At 37.2% G+C, this 22582-nt stretch overlaps 4 protein-coding genes and 1 pseudogene across 4 annotated transcripts; 2 read left to right on the top strand and 3 right to left on the bottom strand.

Moving 5' to 3' along the window:
* Positions 1 to 7: 7 nt before the first annotated feature.
* On the bottom strand, positions 8 to 2323 carry LOC106358501 (annotated as a pseudogene).
* A 277-nt stretch (positions 2324 to 2600) lies between these two features.
* On the bottom strand, positions 2601 to 5067 carry LOC106358499 (UPF0496 protein At5g66670-like). The gene has a single exon (XM_013798316.3). The coding sequence runs from the start codon at positions 3961 to 3963 to the stop codon at positions 2806 to 2808; it is 1158 nt and encodes a 385-aa protein (XP_013653770.1). The 5' UTR covers positions 3964 to 5067; the 3' UTR covers positions 2601 to 2805.
* Positions 5068 to 5925: 858 nt separating this feature from the next.
* On the bottom strand, positions 5926 to 8743 carry LOC106358496 (dolichyl-diphosphooligosaccharide--protein glycosyltransferase 48 kDa subunit). Its single transcript, XM_013798314.3, has 13 exons — positions 8339 to 8743; positions 8128 to 8264; positions 7935 to 8045; positions 7806 to 7859; positions 7583 to 7696; positions 7363 to 7418; positions 7238 to 7279; positions 7020 to 7095; positions 6840 to 6911; positions 6610 to 6735; positions 6414 to 6518; positions 6241 to 6324; positions 5926 to 6156 (listed from the first exon to the last, which is right to left on the bottom strand). Exons 1-13 carry the CDS (start codon positions 8610 to 8612, stop codon positions 6109 to 6111), a joined length of 1299 nt encoding a protein of 432 aa, XP_013653768.1. The 5' UTR covers positions 8613 to 8743; the 3' UTR covers positions 5926 to 6108.
* Positions 8744 to 11470: 2727 nt separating this feature from the next.
* On the top strand, positions 11471 to 16348 carry LOC125576540. Its single transcript, XM_048736837.1, has 2 exons — positions 11471 to 11868; positions 13364 to 16348. Exon 2 carries the CDS (start codon positions 13482 to 13484, stop codon positions 14427 to 14429), a length of 948 nt encoding a protein of 315 aa, XP_048592794.1. The 5' UTR covers positions 11471 to 11868; positions 13364 to 13481; the 3' UTR covers positions 14430 to 16348.
* Positions 16349 to 19990: 3642 nt separating this feature from the next.
* Positions 19991 to 21724, top strand: LOC106351495 (UDP-glycosyltransferase 72E3-like). The gene has a single exon (XM_013791290.3). The coding sequence runs from the start codon at positions 20079 to 20081 to the stop codon at positions 21525 to 21527; it is 1449 nt and encodes a 482-aa protein (XP_013646744.2). The 5' UTR covers positions 19991 to 20078; the 3' UTR covers positions 21528 to 21724.
* Positions 21725 to 22582: the final 858 nt, after the last annotated feature.

Raw genomic sequence — 22582 nt, 5'->3', positions numbered from 1 at the left:
AATATAGTTATGTTTTTGGTATAAAACCGAATAAACTGAAAACCGTTAGTATATAAACCGAACTAAACCAAATTAGATATGGTATCAACATATAATAGCTAATTTTTATAAACCGGAAAAATTGAACCAAAACCGGACCGAAATCCGGATTGAACAGGTCAATGAACAACGTTAATGTCTTTAATGACTTTTTTACTTTCTTTTTGTTGCAAGTTCCCGTTCTAGGAGACGGAGTTGGAGGGTAAGCTGCGGATGTGCTTCAGAAAAACAAGTCTCCCCAAAGCAATGAGTCCGCTACACATAGCTGCATGTTGACCAACTTCCTTGATTTTATCCGTAAGACCATCTACTATCTTCTTGATTTCTTGCATCGCAAGTATCGACGCCACCTCATCTTCTTCTCTCCACAGCAAACTCAACAGTCTCCAGAACAGACGAGATACTAATTCTCAGTTTATCAACTTGGACTCGTATTTTTTCCGTAGCTATTTTGTTAACTCTCGCTCCAGTCTCCACCGATAAAACCACATTGGACAGTCTCCTCCATATCTTTACATTCCTCTGTTTCTTGTCGAGCTTTGCTTTCAGCTTACCCAATTACTCAAGAAGCAGAAGCTGCTCCTCGTACACTGACTCGTACTGAGTCAAGAACTCTCCGTCAAAAGGATCTCCCATGGCTTTAAACTTATTCAGCTCCTCCAATGTTTTTGCGTACTTGTTCTTCTTATTATCCGTGTACACAGATTCTTCGAACTGCTTCACTGCGTATCGGATGATAAGCTGGCTAGTTATCGACGGTGTTGCAGAAATCTATGATCTTGGAAGTACTTTTGAAGTAGACATCAACCAAAGAAGTCAAATCTTTGTTCTTCCTGACATGTTCTCTGCTTTCGATGATGTCTCTTACTATATCTCGGTTTAGATCAAGTAGAAACTCGTAGACCTCCATGAGTGTGCCTTGGGATATTGATTGAGACTTGGCCGCCTGATCAGCGAGCGACTTCATGACACTGGTTGTACGCTGGTGAAGCGAAGAATCAAAGGTCTTGAGGTCAGAGTCTTGTTGACAAGCTGATGTGTAATATTTGAGGTCTGATGAGTATCTGGACCGCATATCTGTTCGGACCGGGGAAGTGTTCTTGTTAGAACTTGGTTTGATGCAATTCATGAGAGGAGACAAGACTCCACAGAACATCATTTGATATTTACTACTGCTGGTTGGGGATAATCTGATTGGAAAAAAAAAAAGACAGATACTTAGGACAGAGTTTTTTTTTTTTTGGTAAAATGTTAAATTACTTAGGACAGAGTTTTGCATACAACGGAAACAGAAACAAAATAACAAAATATTTAAAAGCTTAGAAGGTAATAAGGTGAAGAGAGAGGCAGAGAAAATTACTTGAAAACTTGGAGAAGAGAGGAGGATGTCTTGTGCCCTGACCAATCATATAATATATATTTTTTTTTCCCAAACTCAACAGTTAGTCAACCTTGTACATGGATTCATTTTTTTTTCTTTAATATGTTTTCCTGCAGAACATGTTTGTTAATTGAAAAAAAAAAATTATGTATGCGTTTCAACTTGGTTGTTGAGTTTGTTGCAATGTCAATTCAAATTTATGTCAGGTGTGACCACGAGCCTCGAAATGTATAGTTAGGCTTGCGCATAAAAACTGAAATCCAAACCTAAACCTAAACTCAAACTCCTTTGAATCCGTTTGCTCCTTTTCTTTGTTTCTTTCTATGTTGGGTTGTGTGTGTGTTTGTTTGTATCGCTTAATAAGTTGCTAAGCAACATGTAAATTCTGGAAAATGGTATGAAATTTAACATGATTACCAAAAAAAAAGCTCAAACCTCCCCCGAAATAAAGGTATCATACAGGTTTTAGATCCTGTAAATAATTCGATCGGGTTTCATATTGTGATATCGGATATCAGATTCAGTTCGGTAAAATCCGATACCCAAAACATAACCCAATCTAAACCGAACATATATATTTATAGCTATGTATACAGTATATATACCATGCGGATTACGATTTTATGAGTTTTGGATTATCATTATTATTAAGTATTTTAGTGTTATAAACTTTCAAGCGTTGCTATTTTCGAATTTGATATTACTTGAATATTTTTTATCCTGAACTGATCTTACATGGGATTGCAAATCCCAAGTTTGTCTATGAAAAACAGTCCCCCTTTTCTCGTTAATCTGGCCTATCGATTTTGCTCTTGCCAGAGGTAGATTATTTCCATAGTGTCAATGCTTCCTCTCGTTTTTTCCACCGGAAATTGCAAAAGAATAACACCATGAAGTTTATCTACGAAGTGAATTGATTAAGTCTATGGAGCATCTATTTTTTGAATGCCCTTTCTCTACAAAAGTATGGGAGAAGCTGATGACCGGAGTATTGGGAAGTGATTTTACAGTAAGCTGGGTAAATCTGGTAAGGCTATATGTACTGAGGCAGGGGTGCGAAAGATACAGAGATTCATTATCAGATATGCTATGCAATCAACTGTATATAGCTTATGGAGGGAAAGAAATCAAAGGAGACATGGTGAAGCAGCTTTACCAGTGGAGCATTTGACTAAGATGATTGAGAAGAATATGAGGAATAGGCTGACAACCATTAGAAGGAAGGGAGATACAGATTTTGATGGAGGGTTAACATACTGGTTCAGCACAAGATAGAAGATTAATGTATAACTATATACACATATGTTTATTATTTAAACCAGCCCTTTCAAGTGAAAAACCTGCTCAACAACTTTTGATGATAACATCTTTTGCAAGAACCCTTTCTATGAGAGGGAGTTGGCGGGTAAGCTGAGGATGTGCTGCAGGACGAGACGTCTCTCCGAAGAAATGACTTTGCTGAACCTATCCGTATGTTGCCCTACTTCCTTGATTTTCTCCGTAAGCCCTTCTACTTTCTTCTTGATTTCTTGCATCGCAAGTCTCGTCGCCTCCTCATCTTCTCCTCTCTCCACCGCAAAATCAACAGTCTCCAGAATAAATTTCAACCTTATTCTCAGATTTTCAACTTCCAGTTTTATGCTATCCGTCGCTATTCTGTTAACTTTCACCCCCGTCTCCACCGTCGAGACCAACCCCCTCTGTCTCTTGACAGCCTTTTCGTACTTCTTCCACATCTTGTTACTCCATTTTCCGACAACCTCGATCGACGGGGTCAGTCCAGCGGCGACCGCAGTCAACACTATCGGTGCGCTCAGTGCAGCTGCAGCCACCGATAAGAGAAGAACGGAGACGAACGCAGTTATGAAAACCACATTGGACAGTCTCCTCCACGTCTTTAGATTCCTCTGTTTCTTATCGAGCTTTGCTCTCAGCTTACCTAATTCATCCAGAAGCAGAACCTGCTCCTCGTACACCGAGTCGTACTGAGTCAAGAACTCTCCGTCGAAAGGATCTCCCACGGCTTTAAACTTATTCAGCTCCTCCAAGGTTTTCGCGTACTTGTTCTTGTTTGCGTCCTCGGATTCTGCCTCGAACTGCTTCACCGCGTATCGGATGATGAGGCGGCTGTTCTCTGCTATCTTGACGCAGTTCTGGACGGTGTTGCAGAAGTCTAAAGTCTTGGAGGTGTTTTTGAAGTAGACATCGACCAAAGAAGTCAGGTCTTTGTTGTTCCTGACGTCTTCTCTGCTTTCGATGATCTCCTTTACTACATCTCGGTTTAGGTCGAGCATAAACTCGTAGACCTCCATGAGTGAGCCTTGGGATATAGACTGGGACTTGGCCTGATCGGCGAGCAACTTCATGACACTATTTGTGCGCTTGTGAAGGGAGGAATCAAAGGTTTTGAGGTCGGAGTCTTGTTGGCAAGAGGATGTGTAGTACTTGAGGTCTGATGAGTATTTGGACCTCGGGGAATTGTTCTTGTTGGAACTTGGTTTGATGCAATTCATGAGAGGAGAGAATAGTCCACATAGCACCATTTGTTATCACTGCTGGGGATACTCTTAATGGAAAAAAAAGGAAATAAGAAAATGAAGAAGATCAAGTGAAGGTGAAGAGAGATACAGAAAAAATTACCTGAGAACTTGGACAAGAGAGGAGGATGTCGAGATTACTTGTGCTCTGACCAATTCTCTATATGTATCTCCAAATTGAAACAGTTAGTCAACCTTGTACATGGACACGTAATAGGCTCCGGTCTTTTTATATGTAGTCCTGTGGAACAAGTTGTCAATAAGAAAAGATATAGCGTTTCGACTTGGTTGGACTGTCAATATCAACTTATTATCAGGATGGGGATCAAGAGTCTCAGTGTCAAGATTCCCTGTGTTTCTCTAATGTTTTATGAGTGAATGTACCTCGAGGTTTGTATCTACCAGGGGCTTGGCCAATCTCCCTACACAAGAAAGAATCCAAATGTTTCCCTTTTACCAGTTTTTTCTTTCTCTCTCTATCTATTTCTCCGAGTTCTTCGGATTAATAATCCCCATAGACAGAGAAGATCAATAATGTAAGCCAAAATGTCTTCCACATATAGTGAAATTATTATAAACAAAGACCAACCACCACAAAGGCACCTCTAACTTGCGCCTTAAGTCAATATTTTAAAATAGTTTTATATGGCCACAGATCGTTGGATTGGAGGGAAGAAGAGAGAAACAACTTGAGTTGCTTCTTCGGTCTGTCTGTCTTTGACTTTTGTGTTCTATTGATTTCTCAACTAGTAGTGAGTTTGACTTATTCCGCACTCTTTTATTAGTCTAAAGTCGAAACTCTATTCTATTTTATTATCTTCCTCTCATATGGATTCATGAATACAATACTACCGTCAACTAGTATCGAGTATTGTGTACAAAGGAACGGTTCATTTCACATAATTTATGTAAATTCACAAATATATCCGACCCCTTAGAGCATCTCCAATGTATTACCCTATTTTTTACTCCAAAATGGTGCAACACCAACATAGAGTAAGGTTTTACTCCAATGTATTACTCTATTTTTTACTCCAAAAATAATATTTCTTAAATGATTTCATTTTTATTTTATTAATAATTGCAAATAAGATCTTATACTTATAAAAATTTATCAATTAACTCCAACTATTTTATGTTTACGATAAATAATTAAAATATAAATTATTTGAATTAAATATTTATTATTAAAAAGTATAAGAAATCATTAAAAAAAATAACATATATGTGGGTTCAACAATGAGCATTAGAATATTTTTCCCACAAATAATCAACTAATGCATTTCGTAATGAAAAATGATCTTTTTTATCTTTGATATTCCTAAATCGAGCAAGAATTTTTGAAATCGGATATTTTCATCTTCTGCAATTTTGATATCCGGAAGTGGAGCTTCTCTTCCAAGTTCAATTGGTGCATCAAATTCACGCTCAACAAGCTCTTTCTCAGACTTTTCCGTTTGGCCAATATTTTACCGACCTTAGCGGATCCGAAACGGATTTTCTAGATTATTAAATTACTTATTTTATGTTATTTTTATTTTAATTATTTATGTTTCTGTTGTTTTATGCATTTATTTAAAATTATTAAATAATCTGTTGTGGAATATATTATTTTCATGTTATTATATCATTTTAAATATTATTTAACTAAAAAATAGAAACATTAAAGATTCAAAGAACCATTTTATAAATAAAAAAAGTTCAACTCCAAAATGGAGTAATGGCTAAGATTACTCCATAAATGGAGTAACCCTAGCCATTACTCCATTTTGAAGTTGAAAATGGAGTGGAATTGGAGAAGATTTTACTCCATAACGATGTTTGGAGTTGAAAATAGAATAGGGTTGAAGATGCCCTTAGGATTCTATTTTCTCTCTCAAACTTTTCCTATCACACAGAAACGTCCCATCATGGAGACTTTAGATGAACCTGGCCTCGGACATACAGCAGAGCAAAGAGAGAAGAGAATGGAGTGTAAAGTTACGTTCACTTAAAAATATCTAGTTAACAAAAAAGGTTGCAAGTGTTCACTAATGCTTGTTGGCAAAAAAAAAAAACAAGATTCAAATGTTTGTTTTTCTCTCTCGTCTAAAAATGAAAGTCTCGGCTTTATTTTACTCTATCCGACTGGAGAACCATTCACGGGATGTTCTACTTATGGTAGAGGTAGACGAAGCTGAAGACAAAGAAACCAGCCATCTGCGTTGGGAACACAAGATTATGTGTTAGTTAGCTCCTTTATCAGTTTGTGTGTGTGAAAAAAAAGAGATGAGGGAAGTATACAGTGGTAAAGCAGGCTCCATAATAAGGATACGCAGTTGGGATAAATCTCTCATACTCATTGTGTCTGTAAGGCCTCACAGGTATCTGCATTTGCTCGCATTATTAATTTACTGTTACATGTCTTTTTTCTAGAAAAGTTAGCAAAACCCTAAGAAGATAGTTAGTTTACTCACCTGCTTTGAAAGAGATAGTGTAGTGTAGCCTAGCTTTTCATATTCAACCTTAAACTGGAATACACCATACACATCAGGAACCTTGAAAGATGTATGAAATAGACCCTGCAAAGTAGGCAACACCAAGCAAAACTGAGTTGCAACAAACCAAAAAAAGTAAGAGAAGACTCAGTTTTGGAGCTCAGAAATAAGTCACCTTCTTGTCTGTTGACAAGGTTTTCAGAACATATGGGCTCATCATGTAAAACTGAACCTGCATATCATCAGCGACATACGGTTCCCAGCTCTTCCCTGACCACTCGAGTATCTCCACAGAAAATTCCTGCCATAAAAAAGTAGCTACATTAAAAGCTTCCCGCAGATACACACTAAACTTAAAGGCAATTGTCACTTTGGGAGGGTCAGAAGATGTAGAAGAAACCATACCAGGTCATCCTTTATCCTATATATTGCTGGCTCATCTGTTTCTCCAACCCTGTGGTGTACAAGACTCCCAGCCTGGACACACAAGCTAGGTGAGGAACGTACCCATGAAGGCAAACAGATCTCTAGCTACCAAGGTTGAGAGGAAAGAGCAAAAACAAATGATAAAGCCTCTGCCTATACCTTAAGATGACCTCTTTCGTGGAAGACCCATTTGCTTAGTTCAGTCACGAACTGTTCGTTGCCAGATTTTTCATATCTGGCAAAGTTTTACATACGATCAGTTAATCTTCTTTCAAAACATAACATCTATCATTTGACAAAATAAAGATCCTTAATCTTCGTAGCTACAATATCATGTTAACCAGAAGTTTCACTTGATGAAACATGTGCCTACTTACTTGTTTGGACTCCCAGCTTTCTGGACACTAGATCTTAATAACCTGCCGCATGCAAACAAAATCTCTGTATCAGAAACATCCATATGCATGAATTGCGAGAGAGATACAATTAAAAAACTACTCACCTGTCGCTAAACAACTGCAACGAGCCTGAGATCACAACCCTAGCATTGTTCCTGGCCTGCAGTTTTAAAATACACATCAAAACCTGTGAGCTCAACGCACTGGATGAAAATAATCTTCACAAGTGTAGAGTTGAGTACAGCTAAGAACATGATCGTTTAGAAACATCAAATTATCCAAGGGAGCATATACGGTATCTGGTTACAGAAGAGAGAGACAAACCTGCATGACCGACACTAGCGAAATAGCAGACCCAGTAAGCTGAGGGGGACTCGACAACTTCGAGCTCGGGTTAGCAGAATAAGCCGAGGGAGAAGCTGAAAGAACTTTCAAAACCTATCAATGGAGTTAATGCAAAAGTTAATGCTCACACATCAAGGCATAGTAATTCATAAGAATACACATCAATATTACACACTTATCGAAAACTATTTCTTGGACTCACCAGATTGTTGGTAGGGTTCAATGAATGTGCAACACCTCTGAAGAGCACAGGAGCCTGTTATCCAAAAACCAAACACATAAGCCCTTAACATCCCATATGAGTATAAGCTTACAAAGCAGAGAAAGTTACCTCAATCTTGGTTTTTCCTAGAATGGCATGGGATTTAACTAAATCATCTGCAGCAATCAAGGTGTGGTCTCCGTCGAAGCTGGAATGATCAATAACCATAGCCGAAGAATCCTACGGAAGACAAAAATAGCTAATAAATCAAAAAAAAAAAAAAAAAATCATATCTCGCATTTCGTTCCAATGAGAGACGAACCTCATCGAAATCAACCCCACACTCCAAGGCAATCCCGCGAATCAGATCAGACGCAGAAGTATCCGCCGATAAGATCAAATCACGACCCGAATCAACGAACTCAGCTATCGATTTCGAATCCAACGATCCTCCAAACCCTATAATCAAGAGCAAAATGTCCAGATCGCATCCCATATACACAAAACTAGCGATCAGGGAGCAAAGATCTTACGCTCTGTGGAGGGGGCGAAGATGATGAGCCCGTCGTACAAGTACTGGCCGTACCGTTGAAGCGCGAGCTTCGAATCTTCAGCTAGCTTGAAATCGAGATCGAATCCACGCGATTTGAGAGTGCTGAAGAAGATGGAATGAGAGGATTTAAGTGATAGGTCGTCGAGAAGAACCAGAACTCGCCGATCCGTCGGATTGTCGACGGAGAAAGAGAAGGTAAGCAGTGGAAGAAGGAATAGTGAGATCAACGCGACGGATCTCGAGAGGTTCATCATATTTGCGACCTAGGGTTTATTCACGGGTATAGAATGGATCACCAGTCTAGAGAGTGAAGAAGAAGAAGGAGCAGACCCGACGACGTTGAGTCGTTGACGACAATCACGTACTCTAAACGCCGTCGTCTCGTTTACTGCTCGAAACGTTAAAGTGGGCCAAAGTACTAACATTTAAAAGGTGTGAAATTAATGGGCCTAGGTGAAATTATAATTGGGTTACGATGAGACGTACTCTAACGTAGGATGGGCTTCACTATGGTTCAGTGTCAGACACTTTAGTTATTAATATTATCATCAGATTAAAGATTTTGTTGGTCAATGATAAGTTTAGCACCTGTAACTTATGAGTAAACATGTAACATCCCCAAGTTGTAATATATGGAAAGGTTTAAAAAGATTGATTTGGCTAACTATGTCACTAAAATTGACTTTTTTTTTTGGAGCATATTCTGAAAGAACTCCATATTTAAGAGCATCTCCAAGAGAACTCTATTTTTTCCTCTCTAATTTACACTAAAATATAATAACTCTATTTTAGAGTGAAATATAGAGAAAATTATAGTGTAGCATTGGAGATGGTCTAAGCATATTTAAGCTGAAGTAGTGAAAAGATAGGTGATCTATCGGGAAGTGATTCGCGATAGCGTGCGAGTGAAGCCAAAACATGAGAAAATGTCAAGTGGTGATTACAAGATCAGTAAACAATGATTTCGAGTTTTTAGAAAAATTAACGTACCGATCGCTGGAACGGAATGGACCCACAGACTGAGAAAGTAGACGTGGATGGCCCATTAGCCGTGGACGGTCGGAGCGTTACAAAATACACGTAAGTATATACGGGATTTTTCATTTAAACAATTGTTTTAGAATATGATTAAAACTCCACTTTACGTTATTTTCTATATCAAACTCCAAAGAAAGAAAACAGTAACCTATCGTTGTGGCAGGTGATAAATTAATTGGGGCGTGTAACATTGTCACATATATAATAGATCAATTGGACCGCCTCCTTGCAATTTATTTAATTTGCGTAATATTTGCTACGACGGTCCCGCCAAATATTCAACTACTAAGAGCATCAGCATTAGTGAACCCTATGGAAGGGGTTCACAAAATATTTTTTTATTATTTTTTTTTGTTTGATTTTTGTTTTTTTTTTTAAAAAAAAAATTATTAATCGGACCAATCGCGAACCGCCACGTGTCGTGGAGTCCGTGCTACAGTGATGATTCGGGTTCAATGCAGTGAACTCCCAAGAGATAGATTCATTGCTTTTGTTTATTTTAATATATTTTTTTTTCGAAAACTGTGTAAATTCCCCGTGGAGTTCACAAGATCAATTATTCAATCATGTCAAAAAGACTACAAGTCTAACTTAATAGAGAAACTAATTAAGAATACCATATCTTAGCAGAGAAGTCCGACCACTCTATATAACAAATCACTGATGTGATTTAGGTGCACTGTTTACGTAAGCACGAGATCGCCTTGACTTACCACTTAACAAATTATATATTTTGTTTCATTAGAGATATCGTGAGAAGAAAGTAAAATATATAGTTGGTTAGAAGTTACACATTGTATATAAATAAGCACTAAGTTTCACCTCCGATTTAATTTATGATTAATTTGATGATATCCTTCCTTAGAGTTTACTTTTAACCATCTTGCATGGAATCATTCAACTTTGTTTTAAATATATAATTTGGTTAGAAGTTACACATTGTATATAAATAAGCACTAAGTTTTACCTCCGATTTAATTTATGATTAATTTGATGATATCCTTCTTTAGAGTTTACTTTTAACCATCTTGCATGGAATCATTCAACTTTGTTTTAAATATATAATTTGGTTAGAAGTTACACATTGTATACAAATAAGCACTAAGTTTCACCTCCAAATTAAATTTATGATTAATTGGATGATATCCTTCCTTAGAGTTTACTTTTTAACCATCTTGCATGGAGTCATTCAACTTTGTTTTAGTGTCTTGACTTAGCAATTTGATAATTTAAAACTTGTTATGTGAGGTCACGGGGGAATATATTACGTAGTGACGGAGATAGCAGGAGAAAGAAATCAAGATATTGGTCATAGAATTATATCATAAGTGGAAATTTTCAACAAGTGGTCCAATTATAATTTTGGATTAGTTGGTGATTTTCCCTAACCACCAATATATAATGTGCTTTGAATGAACACATTTTATTGCATCCACTGTCCACCGGCCACCGGATCATTTGGGCATCTTGAGGGAATGATCTTGAGCTAACATATCAACATGAGGATTTATATATGGAGGATAATTGATTTTTTTATGAAATGTTAAATTTATTGATCATCGCTAAAAGAGTATATGTACATGTATAAGGTATAAGCTAACATAGAAAACTGTTATAGAAAGAAAACTCAAAGTTAAACTGTGTGAGCACCAAACCACCTGCACAATTAATTTGATGATTGATTAAGTCATTGATCAAGCAAATAGCTTACAACCACTGCTGAAACTGCCAACATTTTATTCTGATATACTACAATATGTTTGCTTGATCAATGACCAAAGCAGGAGATCGGACCAACTTAATAATGAAGAAAGTAGGTTAGGTACTTAGGTTTGTAAGACAGGGAAATGGTAGTGTGGCCAGGTACAATGGTGTTTAGGTACTTTCAACATAGAACCAAACACACATATATGGCCTAATGGTTTATCTTCTCCGTTATTCGATGGAATGTATATACAAGGTTCTTCATAACTGGCAGAAATATGTATGGATGCTACTGCAGGTCAAAATATTAGTTACTAGCTAATGTATTTGTAATAAAATATGATATTGACCATGTGTGTAACGACCCGGTTCCTGGCCCATAAAAATTTCCCAAAGAATATGGGCTTCTCTACGGCCCATTTGGCAAAACCCTAGGGCTTCCCCTTCCCTTTACTATAAAAAGAGATGCAGTCTCCCTTCCTGCCTCATCACAAATCTGAAGCGAAGCTCTGCAGAGAATTCCCGGAGGTCGAAAACCCTAGCCGTCGAGCTCTCTCTCCTTCTCTCCTGCGCCGCCTCTCTCTCTCCTCTCTCTCTCTCCCGCGCGTCGCTCTCTCTCTCTCTCCTCGCCGTCACCCTCTCTCTCTCCTTGCCGTCGCACGCTCTCTCTCTCTCTCCCTCTCGCCGGCGCCGTGAAGTGGTGGTGCTGACCAGATCTCAACCTTCTCAATCCTCGTTTCCAGATCCAGATCCAGATCTAAGACTAAGGTGGAGTGTTTCGAACCCAACCTTCTTTCATGGTTCTGTATACTCCTATATGTTGGAGTTGGGTTGATTAGACCCTGTTTGGGAGTTAGGTTGATAGTACATGGTATTGCTAGGATGATAGAGGAATGAATCATGATGCATAAGAACCCTCATATTGATAAATGGGACTTGATGAACTGAATTGAATTGTTGTGGTAATGGCTGATTGGTAGCTGATACTTGGTTGCTTGGTTGTGATGTCCCATGTGTGGTTGCGATTGAAGTTAGGATGCTAGAGAGAAATAAATGCTAGGGTGATAGATGAACAATGATTATAAAAGTTATTGAAGTAGAACTTGAATGCGATGTGTATTGTGTGTGACACCGATAACGGGTGGCGTCTAGTGATTGAGTCCAAGTACAAGTAGAAATGAAAAGGGGAAGTAATTGGGAATGGAAAGGGTTAAGTGAAAGCGATAAGGAAGTGAAAGGATAAGTAAAAGTATGAAAGAACGTTGTTAAGGTTAAGCATGGGTGGGAAAGCATATAGAGAGTCTAAGGAAAGTAGGTGGGGTAAGTAGTCCACGCTAGGTATCCATAGGAGATGTGGCGAATCCACATGAATATGGAGGCACCCATAGGAGATGTGGCGAATCCACATGAGTATGGGGTAGAAGCCTAGTGGGGGGCTACCCACTGAGGAAAAGAGGAAAAGAGGAAAAGATGAAAAGAGGAAAAGACGAAAAGGATATGCATTGTAGGGTTTTAGCTCATGGTCGGGTACAGGAAGTTAAAGAAGTCATAGGATTTAGTCGGACTGGTAAGATGAGTCGGTTAAGTCTAGGGATGGCGTGTGTGGCAATGAGTGAGATCATTGTATCGATTGATTACTAGGTTGTTAGAAGTGAATGGAAGTGTGTGTAGAAATTACAGATGGTGATAGGAAATGATAAAATGCATTAACTGATTGTAGTGGCTAGTCAGTCCTAGTTCCCGCATAGAGTAGTATAGAGTGTCATGCGGGCAGGCTGGTCTAGAGCCACTTCACTGAGTAACTTGTTGCTCACCCCCTCCATTTCCATTTTTCCCTGTGCGCAGGACTGTAAGTAGAAGTATATGGATGTGGGTGTGACGGTATTTTCAAAGAAGGTTATGCGCTCGTCTCTCGGGACCAGTAACGGGACACGTAGGGTTGTCTAAATGAGTAGACACGTGTCCATAACACCCCTTCGATAACCCCGGTCGGACGCCGGGGGATCGGGTTGTTACAATTGGTATCAGAGCGGGTTAAGATCCCTTAGTTCTGTCCTAAGGGATCGGCATTTCCGACGTTTAAAAGAAAAAAAAAAAAAAAAAAAAAAACATTTCTATATATTTCGTTTTCGGAAAAAAAAAAAAAAAAAAAAAAAAAAATTTCTTTGCAAAATTACTGAGTATTTTCGGATTGTGAAAAATTAATTGAAAATCCCACTATATCCATACTTCTATTATGGTTCTGATTGAAATTTTATTGCAGGATGTTTTCGCTTGACCATTACGAGTGGAGGATGCCGCGTATGCACTACGGACGGAGGAACACCAGGGAGTACGCCTAAAGGCGTCACTACGACAGGGAGGGTAACTTGGTGCTACCCATGTTTCCGGATCCTGAAGAACAGTACAGGGAGTTTCCATTCAGGTACCCGCACGAGCAGACTGTGAAGCATAAGGTGTTGATGCCACATTTCCAGAGGATGGCTATAGAGGAACGCCTACTGCAGGGCAATGCGAGGTTCCAGCTGGCAACCGAAGAGGGACCCCCGAGGAAGCGTGGCCGTCCATGCAAGACGCCAAGTGCAGCAGGGGGACCCTCAAGGGTGTTCACCGGGAAGTGCCAGTGTGGAGTGCTGAGCAAGAATGCTCAGGAGGACCGATCAGTCGCTGGATACACGGAGGACTTCATCAACCAAGCCAAGCTGTGCAAACCAAAGAATGCAGAGACGTGGTGCATATGGTATAAGAACGGGCTACGCAAGGAACTCCAGGCGCAGTTGAGGGGTGTTTTGGAGCCCTTGGAGTTCGCGCTAGTGAGGCGGATGGCAGGCTTCGCCATGGAGGCAGAAGAGAAGATTGCAGCCGATGTGGCCGCTCTCTCGAGCATGGAAGGAGGAAACCCAGGTAGGGACGTTGATGGCCATGAGGTGCCGGTAGGGGCACCCGCTAAGGGAAAGCGGGGGCGTCCGCGAAAACTACCTACAGTGACATGTGATTGTGACGTACTGGTCCAGATGGTTCAGAAGCCACGCAAGGTGAGAGATTACCTGGAGGAGTTCTTGGATACGGCCAAGATGTGTCAACCGAAGCCAGCTGAGGAGTGGTGTCATCTGTTTAGGGCTGGGCTACGTGGGGATATTCGTGAAGAACTCGTGGGAGTCCTGGAGCCTCTGGAATTTGCACTGGTGAGAAGGATGGCTAACCAAGCACTGCATGCGGAGGAGTGGTTGGCGGAAAAGGAGGCGGAGGCCGAGGATGACCGCGTCGCAGAGCGCGAGGAAGACCTGGGATCCGAGTCCCGCTGCCCCTCGCCATGTCAATGTGGCTAGACGAGATCCTAGGGACGATTCGTAGGAGTAGGACACGTGTTCCGCTATTGGTTTTATTTCATTTATTGGTTATTGGGGTTGGTGTTTTTCCCCTTATTTACGGCATTCTGTATTTGTGCAGATGTGCTGAGTTTTCTTTTACAAACTATTGTAGTCCTACTCCTTTTATTATTTATGACATTCCTTCGTTGGTTTTAAAGATTCCAGTAGAGTTATCGTGTCATGTATGCCTCCCTTGATTGTTGTGTGAATGTGTGAATCCATTTTGGTAACGAACGATTGGTCTGAAAGATGTGGGCTTTGGAATTCGGGGACGAATTCCGATTAACGGGGGAGGATTGTAACGGCCCGGTTCCTGGCCCATAAAAATTTCCCAAAGAATATGGGCTTCTCTACGGCCCATTTGGCAAAACCCTAGGGCTTCCCCTTCCCTTTACTATAAAAAGAGATGCAGTCTCCCTTCCTGCCTCATCACAAATCTGAAGCGAAGCTCTGCAGAGAATTCCCGGAGGTCGAAAACCCTAGCCGTCGAGCTCTCTCTCCTTCTCTCCTGCGCCGCCTCTCTCTCTCCTCTCTCTCTCTCCCGCGCGTCGCTCTCTCTCTCTCTCCTCGCCGTCACCCTCTCTCTCTCCTTGCCGTCGCACGCTCTCTCTCTCTCTCCCTCTCGCCGGCGCCGTGAAGTGGTGGTGCTGACCAGATCTCAACCTTCTCAATCCTCGTTTCCAGATCCAGATCCAGATCTAAGACTAAGGTGGAGTGTTTCGAACCCAACCTTCTTTCATGGTTCTGTATACTCCTATATGTTGGAGTTGGGTTGATTAGACCCTGTTTGGGAGTTAGGTTGATAGTACATGGTATTGCTAGGATGATAGAGGAATGAATCATGATGCATAAGAACCCTCATATTGATAAATGGGACTTGATGAACTGAATTGAATTGTTGTGGTAATGGCTGATTGGTAGCTGATACTTGGTTGCTTGGTTGTGATGTCCCATGTGTGGTTGCGATTGAAGTTAGGATGCTAGAGAGAAATAAATGCTAGGGTGATAGATGAACAATGATTATAAAAGTTATTGAAGTAGAACTTGAATGCGATGTGTATTGTGTGTGACACCGATAACGGGTGGCGTCTAGTGATTGAGTCCAAGTACAAGTAGAAATGAAAAGGGGAAGTAATTGGGAATGGAAAGGGTTAAGTGAAAGCGATAAGGAAGTGAAAGGATAAGTAAAAGTATGAAAGAACGTTGTTAAGGTTAAGCATGGGTGGGAAAGCATATAGAGAGTCTAAGGAAAGTAGGTGGGGTAAGTAGTCCACGCTAGGTATCCATAGGAGATGTGGCGAATCCACATGAATATGGAGGCACCCATAGGAGATGTGGCGAATCCACATGAGTATGGGGTAGAAGCCTAGTGGGGGGCTACCCACTGAGGAAAAGAGGAAAAGAGGAAAAGATGAAAAGAGGAAAAGACGAAAAGGATATGCATTGTAGGGTTTTAGCTCATGGTCGGGTACAGGAAGTTAAAGAAGTCATAGGATTTAGTCGGACTGGTAAGATGAGTCGGTTAAGTCTAGGGATGGCGTGTGTGGCAATGAGTGAGATCATTGTATCGATTGATTACTAGGTTGTTAGAAGTGAATGGAAGTGTGTGTAGAAATTACAGATGGTGATAGGAAATGATAAAATGCATTAACTGATTGTAGTGGCTAGTCAGTCCTAGTTCCCGCATAGAGTAGTATAGAGTGTCATGCGGGCAGGCTGGTCTAGAGCCACTTCACTGAGTAACTTGTTGCTCACCCCCTCCATTTCCATTTTTCCCTGTGCGCAGGACTGTAAGTAGAAGTATATGGATGTGGGTGTGACGGTATTTTCAAAGAAGGTTATGCGCTCGTCTCTCGGGACCAGTAACGGGACACGTAGGGTTGTCTAAATGAGTAGACACGTGTCCATAACGCCCCTTCGATAACCCCGGTCGGACGCCGGGGGATCGGGTTGTTACAATGTGATCCACCAATATCCTCAACGTGAGTTCGATCGTGTGGTGACTAAATGGTAGTTTTTCTATAGAATTCTCATATAGTTTTCAAAGACATTATGATAATAATATATATAAAAAAATCTGTATTATGTAGGACAAATGTGGTGGTAGCTAGATCTTGCCAGGAACCAATAAAATATTTGTATTTTTTATAGTATGCAAAAATACAGACAAATTATGAAATTAAGTTAAAAAAAAAAAAATACAGACAATCATATATCTCAGTTTTGTCATATTAAACATGTACATATATATAGTGCCTATTTTTAGAAGAGAAAGAATATCAAGTTGCATGGTTTCATATTACAGTTTTGATAAACAGTACAGATTTGTAAGGGTTGATATTAATTTCTCATAAACGTAACAGATTTATGACTTTTATCCGTGTCGATAAATAAAATTGTGTTATGAGTGGAATGGTATATAATAAAAGTTAAAATATAGACTCCGACTGTCTTTAACTCCAGATCTGCTCAATATGGGAGTGACCATCGTGCACTGCACTCTGCTCAGTCTGTTAAAGAAGAAAATAACTTACACAGACAACACCATGTGCTATCTTTGTAATCTAATTTAGCACATTAGTCGAGTCTCAAGAAAATACAATAAGAAGTAGTATATTTTGGTATTTTATAGTCGATGTATGAAATAGTAAAATTATTTTACGGTCTTATAGATTTTTTTCTCAACAATTTTATTTTACAAAACTGCAGTTGGATTTAATTTCATTCATCAATATTTTAAAATATAACAAAACAAACAATAATCGTATGTAAATTTTCACCCAAGTTTTTTTTTAACGCTGATTTATTATGATCTTACAATTATGATATAGGAAAGATTACATAGACGATTCGACAACCGACAATACTATCTGTCTTATGAAGACCTACGTCTAACTGCATCACCTGAGCCGTCCTATGAAGATCCACGTCTGGCCAGATTTACTTGCATCATGTTAAAGATCCACACTTGTCCAAATTTTCACCTAAGTTAATTTCAGTATTTTGTTATTACCCTTTTCATGATCTTATCGTTATATAATGTTTCCGATAAGAGTAAATCATATAATTCATTAGTATTTCTATATTACAATGGAGTATATGTGAAGTTTGATTATCAATAAATGCATTTATAGTATCTAACAGTTATCTTTGTGAAACAAATTTTTCAATTTTTTTATGGAAGAAAGGCAAGTAATATATATAGATTAATAGTTTAGTACTAATGTCATTCAATGTATTCGTAGACCATTGCACCCTTTATGAATTAAGATGGTAGTTTGATAAAAACAAAAACATACACCTCACACACTAACCTAACCTGCGGTAGAAACTTCAATAATAATGAAGTGGTTCACTACTAATTCAAACTATCTTTATAATATTATTTGAGAAGTCAGTTTCTTATGTGTCGCGCTCACGTTAACTCTCACGATGGCTGATTACATTGATACCCTTAATGAATTAAAAATATTAGATTTAAATAATATTATTAAATTTTTTATTTAGTTTCCTTTTTCAAATTTTCCAAATAACATCTATAATAAAAAGGAAACATTTATAAAGTTTTTTAAAAAATTAAAAACGAAAATATATGTATATATTTAATACTAATATTATTTCATTAAAATGGAAAGTTCACAAAATAGAAATATTCCATTTAAAAATATTTTTAAATAACATAAAATATACTTTTGAAGTAATAAAATATTTCCTTATATCTATATTTTCTTAGATGAATATATATTTTTGCATATAATGTGATTTCATAAAACAAGATTCACACACATAATCTTGATATTAGGAAAAGAAATATTATTTCTTTTCAAACATAATTTTAAACAATACAAAAGTATATATTTTCAAAGTAATAGAAATAATTTTTATATATCTATCTATTTTCTTAGATAATTACATAAAATAATTAAGTAACATAAACTAATCTATGTTTAATTGACTAAAAATAGTTTATAATTAGTATTACTGAAATGTTTTATTTATTTTTCATATATTTAGTTGCCTATAATATCTTTAAATTACGGTAAAAAATGTATACATTATATTTTACTGATATAATATAATTTTGCAAATACAATCACACAATTGTTTTTAACTGCTTATTTTTTAAGAGATGTTAAAAAATAAAAAGAATTAACAACAAATATCTTTTGATCAAATAATTACAAAATAATTTAAAATAACATAACGAGCTAGATATATTTTATTTTATCATTATTAAAATTAATTGTTTTCATAATATTAAATTTACTTTTAAAATATATGTTTTTATGTTTGTGGAATTTTATATGACTATAATTAAAATACCAAAGCAAATCTGAATCTCATTTTAAGATTCTTTAAAATAAATCTCAGTTTATCGGGTAATAAATCTAAGGCATAAAATTATTTAAAATTTATAAAATAATTTAATTATTGTAAAATATTGATATGTGTACACGAGCTTCCAAATTATTCTTTCAAATTCAAAAAATGTATTAGTTACTTATGTATGTAACTTCATATAAATTGATCATCACTTTAGTTTCTGATTTTTTTTTAAACAAATAACACATAATTTGATAAATATTATGAAACTACATTCATATTTAAACGATAAATAAAATTAATTTGCTTTTACTAAATTATAATAAAAAATAATTATACTGTAGTTTCAATTTCAAAGAATATATGTCACTCAATATACTCACAATATGAGTGACTCGACTAATCCAACTTATATCTAAAAGCATAGATTTAACTACAATCAGAATATATAATTTTATAATAATAATTTACTTTATAAATGTAAACAATAGGATGACTCAAAACATATCAACAAATGAAAATAAAATATTAATCAATTGTTATAATTTAGTTCTTTTGTAAAATTTATATATATGAATGAGACTGTAGAATATTATCGTTATATTAATTTACGTAATTTAGAATCAGACACTTTACTTTATTTTATATTTCATTGTAAGCACAATATATCTTAAGTTATACATAATCTTCCTCAAATATATTTACAAATCTAAGACAACAATCAACGTAAATGCAAATAAGAAAATTAATCATAATTTTAGTATATTTAAAATAAAAAATATTATAATTGAATTTAGAGAAAAATATGCAATCTAATATACCCAAATGATAACTAAATCAACTATAAAAATAACAAAACCGACTAGATATAACATATCTAAAATCATATATCTAATTAAAGTAATATAATATTATTAATATAAATTATGCAAACAAATTATAAATTAATTTAAAATTAAAAATAGATAACAATCAATTATTATAATATATTTATTTTATAAATATTTATACCCGTGCATGAGCACGGGAAAATCACCTAGTACTATATAAGTGTATAACAATAACTAATTTGCAATATTAGACACAAGAAATAAATAAATAAATATATTAAGTTACAAATTTTGGTAATCAATCGAAGTTATTAATTTAAACTAGACTATCAATGTTTTTATTTAAAAGTAGTAATAGAATATTGGCTATAAATGAACCCAAAGGAGCTACCATAGGAACTCATCACAAATCCTCCAGAACTGAAACTAAATAGTAAAGAAAAAAAAAGTATCAATGCAAATGACAAAACCACACGCCGCCATGTTTTCAAGTCCCGGAATGGGCCACCTCATCCCGGTGATCGAGCTCGCTAAACGTCTCTCCGCTAACCACGGCTTCCGCGTCACCGTCTTCGTCCTCGAAACCGACGCAGCCTCCGCTCAGTCCAGGTTCTTAACCTCGAGCGGCGTGGACTTCGTCAACCTTCCATCGCCGGACATTTCTCAACTAGTGAACCCCGCAGATCACGTGGTGACCAAGATAGGAGTCATTATGCGTGAAACCGTTCCAGCCCTCCGTTCCAAGATCGCCGAGATGAATCAAAAGCCAACGGCTCTGATCATCGACTTGTTCGGAACAGATGCTTTATGTCTAGCATCAGAATTCAATATGTTGACGTATGTGTTGATCGCTTCTAACGCACGTTATGTTGGGGTTGCTATGTATTATCCAACTTTGGACAAAGATGTCAAAGAAGAGCACACGGTACAAAGAAAACCGCTTGAAATACCGGGATGTGAACCGGTCCGATTTGAAGATACCATGGACGCATACCTGGTTCCGGACGAACCGCTGTACCGGGATTTTATTCGTCACTGTCTAGCCTACCCAAAAGCTGATGGCATTTTGGTGAATACATGGGATGAAATGGAGCCTAGATCATTAAAATCCCTTCAAGACCCAAAACTTTTGGGTCGGGTCGCTCGTGTACCGGTTTACCCTGTCGGTCCATTATGCAGACCGGTTGAAACATCTGAAACCGATCACCCGGTTTTGAATTGGTTAAATGAACAGCCAGATGAATCGGTTCTATACATTTCCTTCGGGAGTGGCGGTTCTCTAACGGCTAAACAGCTAACCGAACTGGCTTGGGGGCTCGAGCAGAGTCAGCAACGGTTCGTCTGGGTGGTTCGACCCCCGGTGGACGGTTCTTCTTGCAGCGATTATGTCTCGGCTAACGGAGGAGGCGGAGCCAAAGACAGCACGCCCGAATACTTACCGGAAGGGTTCGTGACACGTACTTGCGATAGAGGTCTCGTGGTCCCATCATGGGCCCCACAAACTGAAGTTCTTGCTCATAGGGCCGTTGGTGGGTTTTTGACACATTGCGGTTGGAACTCGACGCTAGAAGGCGTGGTTAGCGGCGTGCCGATGATCGCGTGGCCGCTTTTCGCCGAGCAGAATATGAACGCGGCGTTGCTCAGCGACGAACTTGGAATCGCCGTCAGAGCTGATGATTCGAAGGAGGCAATAACTAGATCGGAGATTGAGGCGGTTGTGAGGAAGGTTATGGCGGAAGAGGAAGGTAAAGAGATGAGAAGGAGAGTTAAGGAGCTGAGAGACAAGGCAGAGATGTCGTTGAGCATCGACGGTGGTGGCTCGGCGCACGAGTCGCTTTGCAAAGTCACGGAGGAGTGTACACGGTTTTTGGAACGTGACAGGGACTTGGCACGTGGTGCTTAGAACTGCTTATCGTTTTCAGACTTTTTAGTGTTTGAAAGTTGAAACTGCGTGTCGTGTTTCAAAATTAGTGTATTTCCACTGTGTAATAGAATAAATAGATATATGTATTTTGAATGGTGTGTAAAATACTACTTTTGGTTATATATTTATCGACTAGTTTGCCATTGTAATATAATAACTAGATTTTGATGTTTGTTTTCACTTTTCTATACATAAATTATTGTTTTAGAACATAAGTGGTATATATTTTTAATGTTAATCATATACTTAAATATTTATATAATTATTTCAAATACAATAATTTTATAATTTACATGTTATAATTAATTAATTAATTGTTTAAACTTTATGTATTTGCCACTTCTTATTATATATTTATCTTATTGTATTTGCATTTAGTTATTAAGCAAATTAATATATTCATGAGAAAATATATTTAAAAAATATTTTGTATTTAATTTATGCTAAATTCTGACCCGTATTTCAAAACTGGATTTTTTTTTTACCAATATTTTTATGCTTATTTATTTTAGATAATTTATTATTATATATATAAAAGTGTAAGATATGTTAATTTTTAGACATGTATTATATAGCTTGTTAATTTTAAGCCGTTCTATCATCATATTATATTTTAAATAAATAGTTTATATTTATGAAAATAAAATTTATAAATTTATCAATTGAATATAATTTTATCATATTTATTTTAGTATAATTATTATATTTTAACATGATCATAACTATAAAAGTAGACAAAATAGGATATAATTTATTTATTTTCATTTCTAAACGATAACTTAAAATACATTAAGTTATTGTTTAAATATAACACAGATTTATTAGAATTTTTAAAATATAATATATAAATATATATTATATTTAAAATGAAAATATATTATGATTAAAGTAGTTACAGAGATTTTATATTATTAACTTTAAAGAAATACATGTTAATTTTTATACATGTATTATATAGTTTGATAATGTTAACCCATCTTATCAACATGTTAGATTTTATTTTTGAACATAAATATTTTATAATTACGAAAATA

This window comes from Brassica napus, chromosome A7 (assembly GCF_020379485.1).
Source record: "Brassica napus cultivar Da-Ae chromosome A7, Da-Ae, whole genome shotgun sequence".
NCBI classification, from domain to species: Eukaryota; Viridiplantae; Streptophyta; class Magnoliopsida; order Brassicales; family Brassicaceae; genus Brassica; species Brassica napus.
Note: the sequence above shows the minus strand (reverse complement) of the source record. Positions and strands in the feature narration are given on the sequence as shown.